Raw genomic sequence first — 20,578 nt, forward strand, 5'->3', positions numbered from 1 at the left:
ATCTAGTCGGGGTGATTGCAATTGCAGCCTCCTTCGACCACTTTTGTTTCGTTAGTTAGAATAGTTCCGCCCCGCAAGTGCTTTTTGGCCCTTTTTGGGGTATGTCTTGGAAGATGATCGTGCCTTTTCGTCTCGATCTGTCTCTCTCTCTCTCTCTCTCGCCCTCTTGAGGACCATGAAACCGGAACGAGTTCTTGCGCGATTTAACAATTCTTGACGAATTCACAAAAGACGCCCAAAGACCTACCCTACCGAGGAGGCCCTACGAGGAGTCCAAGTATAGCACGTGCTCGCACCATACCATCGCAAACGCAAGAGCGTACCAGCTGAAATAGAGCGTAGCAGCACCGACAGTGGGCACCGTGCGGCCTCAATCGATTGCGCGAATATTCAAATAGACCAGTGCCACCAGCCCCCGGCCAGGCTTAGTACCCAGGCCAGACGTTGCCGGAATACGAAATTAAACGGTTCGTCGAGGTGTGCGTATGTCTCTGTCTCTGTGTGCAAGCCTCGATTTCGTCAAACTGATCCGCAGTAGGCCGGGGGTTTGGATTGATGGATAAAACTCCAAACCGAACCGAACCAAAGCTGCCAGAGTTGCATTACCTCACTTTAACTGATGAACCGGCAACTCCTCAGCGGCTCATGCCCTGGACATGCACTGGTCGAAACACAATTTAGCACGCATCATAAACACTCGAGCACTAGCACAAGAGTAACATTGTACAAGTTAAACTTTTAAATTTCGCGGCCTTTTACTTGACACTGTCTGCGGACCCGGAGGTCGTAAAAGCCCCGGGGGCAATTAAAACCACATTCTGACAAAACTGCACACCGGCGCACTTTAATGACCGAAGCCGGAGGCCCCCGGGGACCCCAGACCCAGATCTCGGACACGTCGTCGTCGTCGTCGTAGTCTCGCCCACACGTCGATCGCTCGATGTTCGAATATATGATGAGCTGGGAACGGCTTTGATTCATGATGTGCGCGCTCGAGATGATGCACAACACAACACAACTTCCTATCCAGCTGGATGGATGATGCACCCGTGGATCGCTTTATCAGAGGTTGATGGTCGCGTCGCGACTTCCACGAGCAGCCTTCCTTCAGCAGCTGAGCCCGAGCCGCCGCTTGGAATTCGCGGACGGCACGAAAATGAATTATTTTAGCACGCTTTATGACCGTTTCCCACAAGCCGTTTATCACGTTCAGCCGCAAAAAAGGCCAGAGGATCCGAGTCCGAGGATGATCGGGCGAAGGGATCATAAATGCTCCGATCGCTGGCGCGCGGATTGTCGAACGAAATTCCGTTCCCTTTCCGGCAGTGCCGGCTTCAGTGAGAGAACAACAGAGAGAAGGGAGAGCTCGGGAAGGTGTGTTCCATTTATGATAAATAGCAACCAGACTGCTGCTGAACGCCACAATCTGCAGATTTGCCGTTTTCGGGAGAGAGAGAGAGAGACCGCAGAGAGTGCAGAGAGTGCGATCGCCTCAGATCTTGCGCCTCAGAATGCGCACGGAGAACATCACGCGGATTGCCCGATGCCCGTTGCGATGCGGCATAAAATTTAAATGCATTATGATAATGTGCCAGAAGTGCAATAAAGCCGCGGCGCCCGGTGACTTCGGAGTTCATTAAAAACAGTTGGAAACTGTTTCGGGATTTTCGGCAAACCGCGACAACGTGGTCACCTTGGCTCTCTCTCACACTTCTGAAAAGGGACGCTGTAAACAATGGGCTCGTCGGGATACAACACAAGTTCACGATCGTCGCGCAGTTGTGGCGATCGAATGCCACTTCTACCTCGGATTCGCGACCTTAGCGATTGCTCGAAGTTATTAAATTATGATGGAAAGTATTGCGTTGCGGTCTTAGCGCATGAAACATCGCCAACAGCTGCTGCTGCTGCAGCACGAGGCTAATGTGGCCATCTGGTCATGAAGAAGGGGGAAAGCATCGCGCTTATGCGCTTATCTTGTGTGAACGGGAGGATTCGAACGTTTGTGATGTGCCGTTTGCGCAAACAAACACCACCGCGAAGACGTTGTGTAAGCAGCGAAACGTGTCCGTTTGCACATGGACAACGCGTGGACAACCAGCGTGGCGCATCATCGCATCTTCGTGTTGTCCGTGTCCGTGGGGCTATCTAGCTGCTTCGAACTGAGCGCTGAAGGAACTGATTGGATGGAACAGGTCAAAGCCTCGAGTTGAAAGTCATAAACATCGGCAGGCCGACCGACAGAGAGAGTACGAGATGATGCGCTCGTCGGTCGGAGCCCAAAAAGGGTATTTTACGTCGTAACCTCGTGGCTGGTACTGGCCAAAAACACCTCTCTAGTGAAGGGACCGATGGTCTCGAAAGGTGATATCGATTCGACGCGAGTCACATCAATATGCGACAGGTAAGTGTCGCTAAACATGGTAGGAATTACATATTGATTGAATTAAGATTGCGGTTGCAACAGTTATGATCTTGCAGCTTTTTGCAGAAGATTGCGAGTGACTCGGGGATTGAATATCGTTATCTTGATTGTTGTAGACGACAGAAGAGCAAGCAGAGTGATCACCCTGAACCTATTCCTGTTCCAGTGGAATGCTTAGACCATAGCAATGTTACTTCCTCTGTTGTTTACTTATTCGGCAACTAAAACAGACGAATTGTTAGTCCTCTAGTGTCTTTAGACGAATTCTAGACTTCAATATGCAGCACCTAAATCTAAGGGTTGGGCTTGCAGGGATTTCACGGATAAGATCGCCATCTGCCACACATAAGACACGTCCAGACCAGTACCTGTATTAGAAAACCTTAAACCACGATAACGTATAAACTCACTAAAAAGTAACACTTCTCCCCACACAAACCGGCTAACTTTATGATTTAACAGCAAAACACGGCACAAAACATGTGCCTCGGCCGGTGGGGGTCAAGTGTCTGCTCTGCGTGAACCATAATTGGAAGCAAGGGCTCGTATATCTTCCTCGCAAAACGGCAAACCGAAGCCAACGGAGCAAGACGGCGATCAATTAAATTTTATCCTTAAATTTGTTCCGCTGTACCACAACAAGTTTACAATCCACAACAGACACTGGCACAGGGAGGATCGATCCCATTGCTGCTGGGGCCGCGACCACGGCCACCACTTTGTAAGCCACCAACAGGCCAGGTAACAGAAGCAACACGAAATTCTGAGCTCGTAAACAGTAAATCACGGCATAATGCCATCTGCCGAGTGAGTGAGTGAGAGTTTGCGGTTGCGGCTCGAGTGTTAGTCGATGGTTGCTAGTAGCAACAATGTTGAATTGTTTTGCGCCGAAACCCCTCAGCGTCGCAGCCATCACTAGTTTCGCCGTCGTCAGATTTATCTCCTTCGCCTTCGATGCTCGCACCGAAGGTCGAGCCCGCCGGGGGCCCGGCCTTACGTCTGCGCGTTTGAAACACACAGCACTTTGGGCACACAACTCCTCTTCCTCTTCTGGAGTCGCGAACGAAACCAACCATTTATGCTCCTAGGTGCGGGGGGAACTGACAGGGTCGTCACTTTTTATGCATCTTCCATCCGGTAAAATTGTTCCAAATATCTCCAAGTATCTCTCCTCCTCTCACTGACCACGACTGACTCTTCCTCGTTCTTCTTTTCGTTCCAGATGAATCAGCAGTGCAAAGTGTGTGGTGAACCGGCGGCCGGATTCCATTTCGGTGCCTTCACTTGCGAAGGCTGCAAGGTAAGACCCCGACGACGTAGTTCTGGTTCTGGTTCTGTTCTCATGTTATATTATAATTGTGGGAAACAACAAACCCCGTTGCTGGCTGGCTGGCTGGCGATGTACCGCGTACCGGATACTGGGTGTTGTACCGTTCCTCTAAAGCTCCGGCTTCTACTCCGATGCTCCGTGAATGTCCGGGTGGTTCGCCTGCGTTGAGGAGGAGTCATCGTCATCGTCGATTTATTAAAGGGCTGATGAATCAGCATCAGCAGCCGCACCACGGGACACAGTCTGCGAAATGACAGCGTTGCGCCAATGTTGCTCAACTCGCAGGGCGCTCGATCGGGCCGCTGCAAGCATCACCACCAATCCCGCCATCCGTTCAGGCGACACCTACATGCCTTGGGATTGTAACGGATTTATACAGGACCCAAGGCACTTGCAAACCCCTCGCTCGCAGTGCAATCCCTTCATTGGCATTCATTTCAATGATCTCCTTTCGGTGATGATCGTTGCTCGTGGTCTAGGCCGTGGTAGCTGCGTGAATACACGCCACGGCGTATTGTAATAGTTAATTACCATAGTCACTCCAAACCGAAGTGGGTTCGGAGATCACATCCATTTCTGGCGCAGAGTGTACAGAAGCGCAGAAGCTGCTCAATTGCTCAATTCAGAGCGCTGCTCCTCTACTCTGCGATCTCTCTGCATTAGATTCGTCAGTCAGTAGAGTAGCCACCATACAGCCTCTATAGCTATATCCGATCCGATGATATACTGCACAACCTTGTGATTGTGGATGCGGATGATGATGTCTCTCGGGGGGTCTGGTCTGAAGGTGGTCTAGAGCAATGGAGTAGTATTTGGAAGGGAATCGACTCGTACTTGGTGTGAATACAATCATCAGCAAAACGGATTAGAGACATAATTTAGATCAATCATCGAGGTAAAACGAAACCTGAGGAGACCGCCGCCGTGGCAGTCACCGGTCGGTTCACCACCGTGAGACCATCTTTTGCGCCGAACGAAAAGACCAGCATGGTGAAGGCCTTGGATAAGGTTAGCGAGTGGAGCTGAACTGAGCGAAACATGATGTGGGCTATTTTCATAAATTTCAGAGCACGCCGACAGCCCGCGGCGCAGCGATGATCATGCTGATGGTGGTGCCAGTACTGCTGCTCCTTCTACTCGCTGCCTGATCGCACGGTTGTTCGCGATGCGCATTGCTGGAATGACTTCTTTTCTTTAAATTAAATTACGAATAACCGATCCCACACCACTCGCTAGGAGCGCTTTTGGGGCGATTGAGTAATAGAGAGCAATCGCGCGGATCGCGACGATCCAAGCGACGAGCGACGCTAGGGCTCCAGTATTGCGGGCTCCTGTACTGGGGTATATACCGATCGATTTCAAACCGTGGCGCTGACGCTACCAGTACGTGTTCCCGGCGCATTCCAGCCATAACTTCCAAATTAAGATTAGTCTCCACTCAAGGCTTCTGCACCACTGTTACAATCACTTTGATTGAGCGCTGTGACTGCGAAGCCCCACTCTCTATTTTACTAAAACATTCGAAGATCACTTACATGATGTTCGATCGTGCGTTGACGTACAGCATGATAACCGCACTGTCAGACGTGTCACATGTCGTCATTCGTGTCTACATCTCATGTCTCGTGTGTGTGTGTCTGTATGTTTCACTTGATGCAGCTTACAACACAATCGCCCGCAAAGTGCTCATTTTCCGCACCAGAGAACCCCCCACCCCCCTCCTTTAGACCAAATTTGATGATCATCCAGCACACAGCGACCAATGACATTCATTTTTGTCCCCAAAACCAATTTGACGGATCTATCTTTGCTTTGATTTGCTAATAATCTCCCCGCGCGCGCAACTAGACTGTTTATGCCCCTTTCGATGAGGGTCGCGTGTGCAACCCAAGGTCACACAACACAACGGTTACATCTCGGGCCGAGTCGTAAACGCGATCTTTCGCTGTAAATCATGCCACCTTCTAGTGAAGTGACTTACAATCCCAGGAAATCGAACTCGAAGACTCGCAGACTAGTACGTAGCAGCAGCAGCAGCTGGAGTACCCTCTGCGAGGCGATTGTCTCGCGATCGCGCGCTTGTGGCTCGAGACTCGACCTAAGGGAACCGTCGCAAACTGCAGCAAACTTGAATGTCGCCGACGCCGACGATGTTATTTATTATGCTCGTAGCATTCTCAACACGCCGATCGCCCTTTTTGCGACAGCTATTTGTCATAGCTTCCCAGGCGCGCGGGCGCCCGGGGGGGAAGATCAACTGATCCTGCACTAGTGGCACTAGTAGAACTTAGGTCTTATTTCGTTGTTCGCGATCAAGCGGAAGGAGCATCTCAAAGTGTTTCGCGTTTGGGTGACACATGTTACGAATCGCTTAAAACCGCACTCGGTGTTCAGCAATCAAAGAACGCTTTGAAACAGCAAATTATCATACCATATTTGAGAGTCCAGCCAGCCAGCCAGTGTTAGATATGGTATATCTCCCTCCTCGGGTACCGGAAAGTGAGAATTGCGTCCCAAACGCCGCACCATAGTTCACGGCGCCAATTATAACATCCCTGAATTTTTGGTGTTTTTGCTCGCGCGCTCGCGCCGTCTTCGCGCTTCCGTGAAGCAGCAAAATTAAGCAATTTGTTGAAATGCCCACGACTGTGAAGTGACGATGTGTTCGCTATCGATTCACACGATAGTTTTTACGGGGGGATCTGCATCTAGGAGCAGGTTTTTCGGGCAGATTGGTGTGAGAGAGGAGCTTGTGTGTAACAGCATCAAACGGATGCGCAACAAACGTAGGCGGTTGTTAGGGTTGAGGAATGCGTGAAACTGTTAATTAATAACGCCCAGATAGTGGCCCCGGTGCCGTCTACAGGCTTTTTTGGATTGCTGGAAGCCCGTGGTCCGGCAGCAGCAGCAGCAGCATCATAGGCGATAACCCACGACGACGACGTCGTCATGGGAGGCTGAACGATGAACGTCTTGTGACACGTGACACATGCCCGGGACTCCGAAGATGCGCCTCGCCGTATGTGTGTGTGTGTGTGTGTGTGTGTGTGTGTGTGCCACTTACTTTCGTTTCCTTCGATTTTGAACTTTCCATTTCATTCGCCATTTCATTCATTTTCTTTCTTTCTTTCTCTCTCTCTTTCTGGACAGTCCTTTTTTGGCCGATCGTACAACAATCTATCGTCGATCTCGGAGTGCAAAAACAACGGCGAATGTATCATCAACAAGAAGAACCGGACGGCGTGTAAAGCGTGCCGGTTGCGCAAGTGTCTGATGGTCGGCATGTCCAAGAGTGGCTCACGGTATGGACGTCGCTCGAATTGGTTCAAGATACACTGTCTGCTGCAGGAGCAACAGCAGGCCGCCCAGCAGCACCAACAGCAGCATCAGCAGCAGCAACAGCAGCAGCAGGGCAATCACCAGAAAACCCCGCAGCAGATCGGTATGCATCCGGGCATGTTCCATGGTGCCTACCCGCACGGGATGTACCCGAGGCCACCGTGCACCAAGGAGGAACTGATGCTGCTCGGTCTGGAGGAGTACAGTAAGCATCCGTCGGCTTCGCCATCGGTCAGCTCTCCGGATAGCCACAATTCGGACAGTTCGAACGAGATCAACGATCGACGTAATGCGCTGCTACGGCAGGGCAAGCTACACCACGAAGCGGCCGCCCTCAGTAACAAGGACCTCTTCCTGCCACTGCCATTCGGTGGATTGCCGTTGATGCCACCGCCGGGCTTTCTGCCTTCGTCGCATCTCATGTTTCCGGGCTTCCATCCGGCGCTCTATTCGCATCCACAGGCGGGTCTGCTAAAACCGGCCGATTCGCATCTGACGCTGCCCAGTTCGCCCTTAGCGAACAACAACAACAGTCGCTTTACGCCAAATCATAATACCGAACCGAGTGCACACCCGGTAACGCCCGGTAGCAATGGTAACGCCAATGAGAATGCCAGCGGCAAATCACCGGATCCGTACGCGAAGCGCTTCATTTTGGATCAGGTGCTGGAATCGCAGCGTTGTCCGAGCAATGGTACGGCCAATGGTAGCGATAAGGAGGAGCAGGAACCGGAAGATGTTGGACCGGCAACGATGACACCACCACGATCACCGATTGTCGTCGTATCGCAGCCTTCTTCGATCGTCGCTCGGCAGCATACGCCTGAGAGTAACAACCACAACCACAACCACAACCACCACCATCATCATCATCAGCAGCGACAGGAGCACCAGCAGCAGCAGCAGCAGCAGCAGCCAGTGCCGCTGCATCAGGACAATCCGATCGATTTGAGTATGAAGACGGGTAGTAGCTGCACATCCGGAGAAGATCGACGATCGTCAATGTCGGGCGCCGAATCGAACGGATCCGACGATGAAGCTCACGCCGAAAGTGGCCGTTCATCGTCCGGACTGGATAAGTACAAGTATGCGGTTGCTGCTGCTGCTGCGGCGGCGGCAGCGGCTGCTGCGGCTACTGCTACGGTGACCACCACCGGTGTTCCCGGTAAAACGACTCCTAACAACAACAATAACAACAACAACAATATTATCAGCAATAACCACGAACCACACCACAAACGGCACCAACCGTCGTCGTCGTCGTCACCATCGTCGCCGCGCTGTCACGAACCATCACTGACACCTTCGCCACCAACTCAGCAACGTCTTGCGTCACCACCGCAACCGGAATCACCGCCACTGGTCCGATCGTCGGTGCACCACCATCGGCACCAGCATCTGCAGCAGCAGCAGCTTCACCATCATCACCATCTGCAGCACCTTCGGCATCGCCACGCAATCGGTACGCACCATCATGGTGGTAGTGGCAGTGAGTCAGACCTAGAACCGGAAGAGACCGAGTATGAGCGTGAGGTGAAGCGAATGAAGCTGCAAGGTACCACACCGCTCGATCTGACAACCAAGGTTTGAGGACACACACAAAAGCGAAATGGTAGCCGAGCGAAAGCACACGCACACAGTAAGCCACAGCAGTGATAACTGTTATCGCGCGTGAGTGAGAAGAAGTTTGTGAGCTCGCAAGAACGAAAACAGCAATATCGACTCATTGTATGACGAGAAAAAACCTTTAGGCTGACCCCCGCCCTCCCGGGGTAGGCAGCACATTACCAAAGATCGGTTGGCTTAGAAGAATAGGCCCCCCGATAGTGATCATGACTCATGGCCATGATCGGGAAGATTGTAAATATTTTACAGCGATAGCGTTGTGAGCCCTGCTGGTGCTTAGGAAACAGATTTAAGCGATTCAGTAGCTAGTGAATGTGAACCCTTTTTGTTTATTTTGCAATGTCTGCACTCGGCAGCGAACGAGTGAAGAGAGAATACCATGACAGTACTAGAACCAGAACAGGGACAGCGTCCAGCATCCCTGTTGACCCTGTTTGCTTGTTGGATAGGAAATTGTTTAAAGTAGTAGCGTGAACAACAACATGTGCCAGTATTCTGTGGATTATATACCATGCATTGTGTGTATGTGTGTGTGTGTGTGTGTTAGCATTATCTGTTCAAACCCCAGGACACAGTGGCCAGTAGCAGATACCACGTTGTAACGTGCCGCAGGCATGACATTTAGCACTGCATTATAGGTCGTCGTCGCCGTCGCTGTCGCCGTCGTTGTCGGTGCTCCTCTAAAGCAAACATTCGACTCGACGCGCATGTCCCATGTAGCTTAATTTATACCAATTATCACATTTACCAAACACAATTATGCGGCACACTTTAGGGCGGTTTGAGCTTAATAGATGATATATTAGCATCTCTTTTTCCGGAACACTCAAACGTTCCGCGTCGAAGCGAGGAATCTCCTCTGCAACTGTGCAGACGGCGGGGGAAGGGGACACGAGTGCTGACACCAAAGCAGCTTCTACAGTTCCCACACACTGTGCCACTGCACTGCATACGGTGAGAGTGCTGTGCGGTTAAATGTGTCGTATTCAAATCGAGAATGTGATTAACTGTAAGCTGCTCGAATATGCACATAAAACGCACCCTTGACAGCGGTACATTTTTATTCGAAGCAAACGTTATCCTCCTTCTTTCCTAAGACAAATGTTACCCCTATGCGTTGCGCCAAATTGATCTTTATCCCCCTACTATGGCCCCCCTCTCCCAAAATACTATGTCCTATTTATGAAAAAAACAAAAGCAAAAGAACGGACAGTCGCCGTTGGTTCCGCTTAGACGATAGTTGCAACTGTTATTAAATGTTGAGTGTAAGATTAGTTAAAATTTTAGCATAGCTTATCGAGTGTGACCACCAATTAGAGAAGAATCGTGTAGATTTAAATTAAATTTACCTTCCCCCCATCACGTTATAATAAACAATGGCGCCCATTTTTATCGACATCGAAGAAAAGGATGGATGGAGGCATCAGTTCGTTTAGCTTAGGTTTAGCACGAAGCCCCCTAGGAAGAATGTTATGGAAGAGAGCGAAAGATATAAAAAATGTGGAAAAAATAAACAACTGTTTCTATGAAAAATGTACCATTTGAAATTTTGTATTGCAATACTTTTTATTCGTATCACTTGCTATAAGAAAAATGGGAAAGAAATTGATGATACAAAAGAAATGATTAAGAGGTAAGTCGCACGAATTATTGACTTGAAAACAACTTGATAAACGTCATTTTTGTATGAAAATGCTCAAGAAACTGGTCTCTCCTTGTAGTAAAAAAGGTGTTGAAGTAAGATTCATTCAAGACTGGCCAGCCAAAGGGAAAACTGCAAACTGGGTGTAGAGCGTGCACAGGTGGACAAGTGGTCGCCCCGTTTTGCTCCGCGTCATCCGCGTACAACTTTCTTTCCCTCGAATCATCTTCCCCGATCGGGAGGAAACGGGGATCGGGAAAGGCCACGATCGTTTTACCAGCTGGGTGGCATAGGTCACACGAAACGCGCAGGCTCCACTTATGGAGCAGCAGTAATCGCTGCGGCGCTGGCCCGTGGCCCGTGGCCGTGCTGTAAAGCCGTAAAGACGAAGACGATTCTCACGTACTTTCAACATTTGATGACCTAGCGCTAGCGGCAATGAAGAAAAAATAAAACCGAATGCAGAGAAAACATGTCGTTTTTCCTCCTTACTCCCTCTTCCTCCTTCTCCTCCTCTTCCTCCTCCTCCTCCTTCCCATCCACTTTTCATTCCGTGCACAATAAATGGCCACGTTGGGCCACGGTCGGCCTACTGCGCCAGGCGCTACTCGCCCAACTCATTAGGGGTTTAATTTTTCCTTCGTTTCATTATCGAAGGAAGTAATGAAACACTTTCAAATGATCGAAAAGCACATGTTCTTGCCTCCTCGGCTACGGCGGCGACGGCGGATATGGATGAGGCGGGAATTGGTGACGGTTTTTGTGAGAAAACAGACCAACAAAGGAACGGACACACGTAACTGAATTGTAGTTAAACTACATATCGTGAATGTTCGATTGGAACGTTTGAGAACTGACTTGAGGTACGAGATGCTGAGGTACGTACCGTTACGTCACGTTTTACCTTCAGTATTAAACGCGAAATAAAAAGAATTAGTTTCACGCGATTGAGCAAAGAATTTCAAAGTTAGATTGCGATATTGTCAAAGAGATCAAACACATTTATGTTCAACAAGATATTCTCCTTGTATTCTCATCATTTTCCAATAAATACTCTAAAATATATTTTAGAAACTGCAAAAAAACCCAAATCACGACAAAAAGAATGACAGTTTGTGTGAATACATGTAAGAAACTACAATGTTTGTGTCAGGCTGTGTTTGTGTTTTGTCTAGACCATCCGTAGACCATCCACTATTATGTTGTCATCGATCGCATCGTTAACTGATCGGACCCCCCCGGGGGCGAATCTTCCGGATTTCAACAGAATACCATCCTATCCACTCAATCCTTATCACTTCGACACTTGATTGAATCGGTTCTTTACCTCCCAAAATGGAGCACAACGTGATGGACCAATCTAAATACCTGACAGCACATTAAACCTTTTCTGACTGTTCGGTTTTTTGTTTTTATTACCAGAACACAATACTATCGCTACTACCACCTGGCCAGGTGGCCTAGTATTTGGATGGGTTATAAAGTGCTCCAACCGTCCAGCGTTGATGTGATCGACGAAAGATCGTTCGATCGAGCGGTGATTTACGAGTCAATCAAAACAAACCTCCTTGTGAAGGTGCTACGCGTTAGGCCCTTCCCCCCAAAACAAAAAATGTATCAAATGCCCTGAAACGTTGGCCGTCCGGAGCCCAATGTTCGAAAGCAACCAGTGACAAAGGCAGGTGTTACGCTTTTTCACTATCGTTTTGGCTCTTTTTCTTTGAAAGCTTTGATGGAACCCTTTGGTTGTAATTCCGAGGTATTGGATTACGGAAATTGAAGGAACACAAGGGTATACATATGGTGGTTATATAGAGATTTCAGAACTCTCCTAAATTGCAAGTAATCACCTTTAAACACTCCAGTATTGTATGCGAGCTCATCATCAGCTGGAACGCACAATTCCTCTCCAGCAGGGGGTAGTCCATCTTTGGCTAAAGCTCCAACGCAACACACACACCGCCACAAGCCAATCCTATTCTATGAATAAGTGCCTAATTTGTGTTCATTTGAGTTCACATTGAGACCGATACAACACCCGGCCACCCGCCCCCCCGGTTGGATGCGTGCCATGAATTCGGCCACTAATTGATTACGCCCGAAACTTCATCATAACACCCAGGGGCATCGAAGCCCCCTCGCCACGGGACAAAAGTCGGGCAGATCCAGTCTGCATGCATATGGCCGACACCATGGTTACCCCTACCAAAAGGTCCTCTTCTGTCCGTCTGTCAGGTCTGTTTGAAAAGGAAGGCGCAACCGCACACCCCAACAGCAACAAAAAAAACTATCGCGCAAAAGGCAAAAGACTAAAAAACGACTCGAGCTCGAGTCTTGCGGGAGAAGCAACTTGATGAGCGTGTATAATTTGTTGACGCCTTCCAACCGCGCCTCGTCACGAGGTACGATCGGAAGGTGCGACGACGGCGACGACGACGACGGCGAGCGGAATGCGGAATCACAAACCAAACCAAACCACACCAAAAAAAAAAACAACGCTCAAGTCCGGGAAGGTTGGAGAATCTTGTAAGGAAATCAAGACCAAACGGGACGACCAAAGGTCAGAAGATGGATGTGAGGTGCACGGGTTGAGGTTGTACTGGAAGCAAAAATCACTTTCCTTCACCGACACGCGAGGGCTCTCGTCGTCGCGTCGCGTCGCGTCGCGGTGGCTTTACCTACCGCCGTTCAGCATCACAGCTCTACCAACTAACCGAATGGGGATGGGAACAGGAAGGGGGATTCAGTACGCAACAACAGTTGTCCGCCCGATCCATCATCCATGTGAATCCAGTGCCAGCCTCGCGGTTTGATGGTTTACGTATGCGCTTCTCTATCAGAGACGACGACGACGACGACGACTCCTAGACCCCGCGATTCCCGGTCGATGAGGTCACCTCGAGCCATTCCAAGCCCTAGCAACCAACCAACATAGCAGGCACTTGTAGCGTTCGGCAAAAATTATCAATTTGCTAAGGAACTTTCTTCGCCTACTACGCCGCTCGCGATTCGCCGCCTGCTACTCCTGAAGATGCCGATGCGATTCTCCTTCTCATCCAACGTCACACACACACACACACACACACCTCGTGGACCTGACCTGACGGCGTTTTCAAGCGTGGTCTAGCGTGCACCGCTAGTCCCTGGCCCGGTGAAATTGCTATACATTTATCACAAATGAAATGAAACATAAATTTTCCCGTGAAATATTGATCAGCACGTAGCCATCGCAGGGTTTTGGAGTCGAAGGAGGAGGACTACCTGCCGCCCTACTCCACTCCGGCGAGGAAATCGAAGCGTGAATAATACCACAAATAGTACCAAATAGTACGTGGTAGTTGCCCTGCGTGTACCATTGGCAAAGGCAATGGCCTGAATTCGATCGCGGGAGGAAGGGTTGCAGGCGCACATGTGATCTTATAACCCCGTGAGCTGGAACACACCATCCTCCTTCTACTCCTCCTAGTCGTGGTAGATCATCCGCGCGAGCTACAAATCTCACGCGATGAATTCTAGCCGCACGGGAAAATTACATGGAAATCCCGTGCGATCCGCGTGGTTTGGGGGGGGGGGGGGGGGAGGATCTTTCAACACCACCACCGGCATCGGCTTCGGGCGGCTACTCCTCAACTGTGCGCGAGAATCCGTCAACCCTCGGAGTCAACACTCCGCGGGACCTCTGAAGACTAAGCAGAATCCGCCGCCGTGTCTAACATCGTACGCAGAATTCGGAGCAGCGAAGACGCAGCGTGATGAGCGCCTCTCGACCGTAACATATCAAAATCATAACCGAGCCGCCTAGGTGCGGGTGAATGAGTAAATTTGAAGCATAATTCACCCTCATTTCGTAATAAATTGCACACAATTGATCACGACAAACTGACCCCGTGCGCCGTGAAGGGAGAGAGAGAGAGAGAGAGAGAGAGAGAGAGAGAGAGAGAGAGAGAGAGAGAGAGAGAGCTCGTGTGGCCATTGGGACCTTGGGAGGATGCAGACGTGATACTGGCACGATATGGACGCCAGCACAAGACACCGGTACATGGTGCATTATGTACGCGGCGGGAAAAATGGAGCAACCGTCGTTCGTCCATCGAATTGATGATTTGATGGCTTAAGTTCGGACCCGATGATGGCCGTGGCCGTGATCGGAAATCACGCCGTCAGTGGAACCGTGACGGTCGATTGCACTCCTCTGGGAATTGGACGAGTTGGACTAGATGTCGGCATAAATGAGATATTATTGCTAATCGACGAAACGATTTCGACGTCTGTTAGGATGCCTGGGCACGATAGCAAATTTACGTTGAAAAACTGTCAAAATTAGGCTGAAATCAAGTTGCTAGCGTGGCCTCAGGCGGTGTTAAGATGATACAATATTTCCAGCTCGGTTGGAAATGCACTGTAGAGAACTGTCAAAGTCCGTGACGTATCTGATGTACAGGCTCTTGTTGCAATACAAGGTTGCTATAGTGACGGTGGCTCGTGTCTAAATTTTTGCAAGTAACTAAATGACAAACAAAGAAAACTTCTTTGCTATGGAACTTACTCTCAATGAAAATGTACCTTTAAAGTAGAAGCAGAAGTTCAACTTCTCGAGTACCTTCCAGAACAACTATACCGGCACTGACCGGTACTGAAACATCGGCTACACCGGTTGCGTTCTCGCCAGAACCGAATATATAGAGGCTTGAGAGGGCCTCCTGCCCCTCATCAATTAGATGCCATCATCGGACGAAATGACTTTCAATAAAATCCCTAAAAGCGATTCCGATTCCCTCTCGCGATGCAAACGATGCGAACCCAAGCCATGGGCCTTGGCACTGGCCACAGACACTCCCGCAGGTACACAGGTAGACAGGAAGCGACCGAAAATCCGTTTATTCCTCTGCCAAAAACCGCACGCACGCAGGCACGTACGTACGTACGCAGAGAGCGAGAGACGGTGAGGCCGATCCAGTTAGATAATTTCCTGTGTAGCGCTGGCCGATCCGTGTTTCCCATCGTTTGACCATCGCTTGCTTGCTTGCTTACTGGCTGGCTTGGCCAGGTTCCGAAACAATAAATTATTGGATTTCAACTGCCAATCCCAAGAGGCGATCGAGGTGAGGGTGTGAGCCAAAAAAAGTGGTTTAGTTATTAATTGATCCATTACCCCTGATGCCGATTGCGATGCTGGTGGTGGTGCTGGTGGTGGTTTCGATGATTTCCTTCCAAACAGTAGCCAAGCGCCATATCAACGGGTGCTTGTGAAGAGCGCGAAGGCTCTACGTCTATGAATGAATCCTAAATTACGGGGTTTCGTTTATCCCTACCACTGCTCCCTGGCCCTATCAGGTGCTTGGTAGAAATTGGAAGACTCTTCTCGGGCGGCCGCTCCCGGCAAACGGCAACGCCCTTGGGGTCTCTCCGGCTTTTGCGGAGTCTCGGGCGCCTTGCGCCGACCGCGAGAAACAATTTGGCTTTATTGATTTTTAATTCGTTGGGAACCAACCAGAGCCGAGAGCAAGAGGTTCCAGAATTCACGGTTCAATTAGATAATCTATTGTTAAATATAGAGAATTAGTGTGCTCGCGTTTTCCTTCTCTCGTGCGCGCGCACATTTTCCGACAAGATGCTGCCCAGAGATGCCCAGAGAGAAGAAGGGAGGGGAAGAGAGAGTGAGAGAGAGGAGCGTGGATCGGCCTTCGCCGTTTTTTTGGGAGCTCTTTATGGGAGGCATTCCCAGCCTGATCAAGCCCTCACGGCCTGAACTGCAAGGAAGTAATGGAAAGCCCCGTTGTTGGCACGTCGGAGATCGCAGCGGAGCGCCGGCAGTGTCGATCAACGGTTGCTGATAAACGATCGAGACTACGAGGAACTCTTTTAGCGTTCCCCGTGGCCTGCACAGAGCCTCGCGGCCTCAGCAATACAAATACAGGGCTTGTAGCCTTGGATTTATGCCAGTTATATACCAATTTGAATTGAATATTTTGCAAGTAACAGGGTAACAGGGTATTCACCTAATTTCTTATACAAAAAGGTTCTTTATTTATTGAAATTCAATGTCGGGGAACTTAGGTACCGGTATCATCGTCATCATCAGCAGATCAAAATACATTACCGCTTTGAGGAATGGAGGCGAAAGGCGTACTAAACTGGATCATGATTTATACATCTACATCTGGTGCGGGGCAGCAATCAAGCAGCGCTTTTGTAACACCGATTCACGCCTACCGCCTATGGAAGCACGTTTCATCGATCTTTCAAACTTCATTAATCGATTCCGGTTTGGTGGCGGCTGAAGCGCTGATACGCTCATCAAGCCATTCGCGGCCTTCTGCTGCTGCTGCTACCTCTATACGCACTTCGCTAATGAATTCTTTGGGAACGTTAATTAGTCTTTTGGGCGGCAGCTGAGGGGATCTGAGGGATCCAGATCATGAGGGATTACGTATTACGAAGGAGGCCATGAGTAGCAGCAATGTCTTGAGCAATTGAAACGATACAAGAGGTGGTGGTACAGAAGCATCTTATGGTATCTTGTATATAAACTATGCGGGTATAACACGCTAACAAAAAGCCGAAAGGCCTCGCACAGAAGCTTAATCTACTTCTCCGTTGTCTTGTCCTCACGCGGTTCAGCGCCTCTTGGTGGATACAACAGCGTGAAGATACCTTTTGTCCCAACTCAGGTTTCTGCCATGCGCTAAGCACTCGTCGGGTAGTTCGTCGTCTCTCACACGGCAGATGAACTCCAGATGCCCGGTAGCCACGAGCTACCTCTCGGGTCTTCCCTCTTCCTCCTCTTGCTCCTCTTGCACGAGTTCGGGAGCCAACAATTCGATACAATTAAAACTATCTGAGACGAGGGTGCTCGCGTCCGGGTTAATCGATTTTTGCTGACGAAACAGATTTGCGGCGCGCCACAAGAAACACGTTTTCCTGCCCCGGCGGGTGCCCACGACGGTTCCTCAACGTATTCGTGGTGCCGGCAGCAGCTTAAGTGCTGCCGGGGATATCGTCCAAGCCAAGGTGGTAAGCCAGTGTTTACGTTTTTCCTGTAATTTAGATAAAGCCCGGGCAGTTCACACGGGCTCGTGCTCGTACCCGTTGGGACCCCAGTCGCTCGATCCAGTTTCCTCCCAAGCCCAGCCCAGTGCCCAGCCCAATCGGTGAAAGGGAAAACATTGCGGGAGAGAACGCAGCCCAGAGGCTGCCCCCTCGAGGCCCCTCCTAGGAGGATGGCTCCGCGCTATGCTCTTGATTTCGGTAATCAACAACAATTCGACTATAATTTCGGTTCTTCCTTCACGTTCATACGTTAAATGTGTAATTATCGCCACCATCTCGTGGCTTCGATCTGTCAGCCTTTTTCGGGAGGAGGGTGCGGTGATGCGGCGTTGGCGTAAGTGTTGGGCGCGCGCGCCCAACGCGAGCACCCCCTTCTGTGCCAAAGATGAGTAGCCGCAGTCTCCGTGGCATGGTCTGTAGTGGAACATTGAAACAAGATCGCGGTTTCTGCATGAGCGCCACGAGGGTCCCGATCTACCTCCACGAGGGGTGATGATGGCCGTGACTAGCCGCGCCGTGCTGTGCTGCACTCGCGTGGTGATGGTGTGGAGCAAAAATCATTTTAATTTGAAAGTTTATATTAATCGGAAGCCGCGACTGGCGAGTCAAACGGAACGGAAACGAGGTCGTGAGAATCTTGCCGATTTTTCCTTTTCCGACGACGTCGAATCGTAACCGCGGTCTGTGGAGGTGCTCTGGAGGGTGTGTGTGTGTGTAGTGCACGGCAGACGATTCCCAAGAGAGGGTGAGGATGGCGCTTCCAAAAAAAAAAAAATACACCCCATCCGATTATGGGTTCAATCGGCTGCTGGCTTGGACACTTATCGCTTGCTGGAACCTATTAGCAGCTGTATCAAATCAGATCAATGCCACGATCAAGGTTTGTGCCTTAGGATCTCTGTGCGATTCATTGTGCTCCGTCCGTATTTTGTATCATTGATAGTGTTCCATTGCATACCAACTCTAAGTTACTTAGGATATTAACCCTGCAGTTGAGTTCAGACCATTTGGTCCAATTTTAATTCGTTTATTTATTATATCTTCAAAACTAGAAATCCGAACGACTTTCAAATATCAATACGGTATTTTTTTAGTAGATAAACACAACTATACATTTTAATCCATAAAAAATATGAAAGGGAACGAAGAAACGAAACTTACGATAATCGGGTTCGAAGACCATTTGGCGCATTCTTGAATAAATTCCGGGCCCGTCCCGACAGAATGATCAAAAACCATTTGGTCCATACTACATTTTCCTCTAATACTAGTCATAATATAGCTATTCAGTAGCAAGATTCCGGTGATACTTGTGGTATATTATCTTTCTTTATCATTTTTACACACAAATACTCCACATACAGCACATTTTATATCGTTTTCTTTAATTTTCTTTAATTTTCTCGCATCTAAGTCAATTTTTGGCGCCCAAATTCGTTCGTGTGAGTTGGATTGCCAACCAATATTGTCATTCTTTCTACTTTCATTAATAATACTAACATGTCATTCTTTCTACTTTACTGGGCCTATACAAACACACATATAGCCAAATATTTCAATACCTTTTGATTGTAAAGGCAAAACATTGCAAATTCAATCATTTCCAAAGCTATTTCCATGGAAAATACACTATGGACCAAATAGTCCACGAACCCGATTTGTGTAAGTTATTTTTTAATGCAACTGCAAGGTTAAGAGTTGAAATCAACTATTCGTAGACTTGATTCTATAAGAAAAATAATTTCTAAATATAATATTCGAGATATAAATTGTTATAATAGATACTAATTTCAAAATTATAGAAGAAAAAATAACTTTTATGCAACCCAATAAGCATTCTAAAAGATTATCCAAAAGGTCTAATTAGATTGACTTCCATCGCATCGCTTCTTCTTTTCAGTTAAATACAGCTACCAAGCATTTCAATCAATTGATACATTTCTGACACATTTAACGTCAGTGGCTATGGCGGAAAAGCTGCGGAATTTTAAGTTCTTTTCAGAAAAGTGACTAGAACGGCAAAAGGCAAGCAGAAATACATATTTAGTTGTAGCTGGACACATTTTCCAAAGAAATTCACAAGCTAAAGACTATTTTTGAAATGCACTTCACAAATTTCACAAATAGATTTCGTTCCATAATTCTGTAAGCGTGGACGTAAGATTACAGATTCGTTGAAGCATATAAAATGGAAACAAATAGAACAGGATTCTCACAAAGGTTTCTTTTAAATCCTATTCCCACCAACATTAATTTTGTTATTAGAAATGAAAACAAGACGCCCTCAAATGTCCCCACAACACAAACACACAGCAGCCTGCAGCCAGTTGACTTTCCCACTCAAATCCATTCTGATGAAGTTCCGCATCGCGCGACGCGTCACCGTCACCCGTACCCCGTTGCAGCCAAAGATGCCAAGTTCTTGACACACCCGAGAGCATTCAAGTCATTTGCAGAACACACCGGTTAACCACCCTTACATTGCATTGCACTGCCGCTTGCGGAAAGGGAATGAAAGGATGCAATCATTAGATGATTCATCGTTTTTGCTGCGCTGCGGAACACACGCCAGCTCGTTAGCTGCACGGTAAATGAAGCCCGAATTTGAATAATCACGGTTTTTTTGCAGCCGAGGGGTGGAGCAGAGCAGCAGCAGCAGCAGCAGATCATCAGCAGCCTGAGGATCTGAGGCTTGAGCATCGAACACAACGCCAGACAGCGAGACAAAACGCGAGCTGAAGGGAGATGTATAACAGCGCGTTCGTCGACATTTTGTCGTAATGCTGTTGCGCACAATACCACGCGACATAGTATACTATGTTGTTGAAGGGTTTTGCGACGAATTTCGAGCCAATTCGCCGCCTGCTTTGTGCCCTTTTTTTGTTTTGAGAAATTAGAACCATTTGTTAAATTATGACCCAATTCATCTGCTCCATCACCCGGGGACTACAGGTACACACAGGTCTGTGATGATGAGACGTTGTGATTTCGTCATTCCCTCGATATGCGCCTCCCTCGAGAGGGCATACCGCGGTGCCCTCACCGTCGTCATCGTCGTCGTCGTCGACGTAGTCGTCGTTCCAAGCTCCACTCCTGAGCTGCGTGGGAGTACCCACAACACTTCACCCATAATTTGATGGCTGATGATGGTAAATTAGACTAGGCG

General features: G+C 48.9%; 1 protein-coding gene across 1 annotated transcript in view; it reads left to right on the forward strand.

The window, feature by feature from the left end:
- Nucleotides 1-10,236, forward strand: part of LOC125956148 (knirps-related protein-like) — a 31,713-nt gene extending 21,477 nt beyond the window's left edge. The window contains exons 2-3 of the mRNA XM_049687732.1: nt 3,648-3,725; nt 6,906-10,236. Of these exons, the coding sequence (XP_049543689.1) occupies nt 3,648-3,725; nt 6,906-8,684 (1,857 nt within the window). The 3' untranslated portion in view covers nt 8,685-10,236. The remainder of the gene's footprint in view (nt 1-3,647; nt 3,726-6,905) is intronic.
- Nucleotides 10,237-20,578: the final 10,342 nt, after the last annotated feature.

This window comes from Anopheles darlingi, chromosome 3 (assembly GCF_943734745.1).
Source record: "Anopheles darlingi chromosome 3, idAnoDarlMG_H_01, whole genome shotgun sequence".
Taxonomy (NCBI): domain Eukaryota; kingdom Metazoa; phylum Arthropoda; class Insecta; order Diptera; family Culicidae; genus Anopheles; species Anopheles darlingi.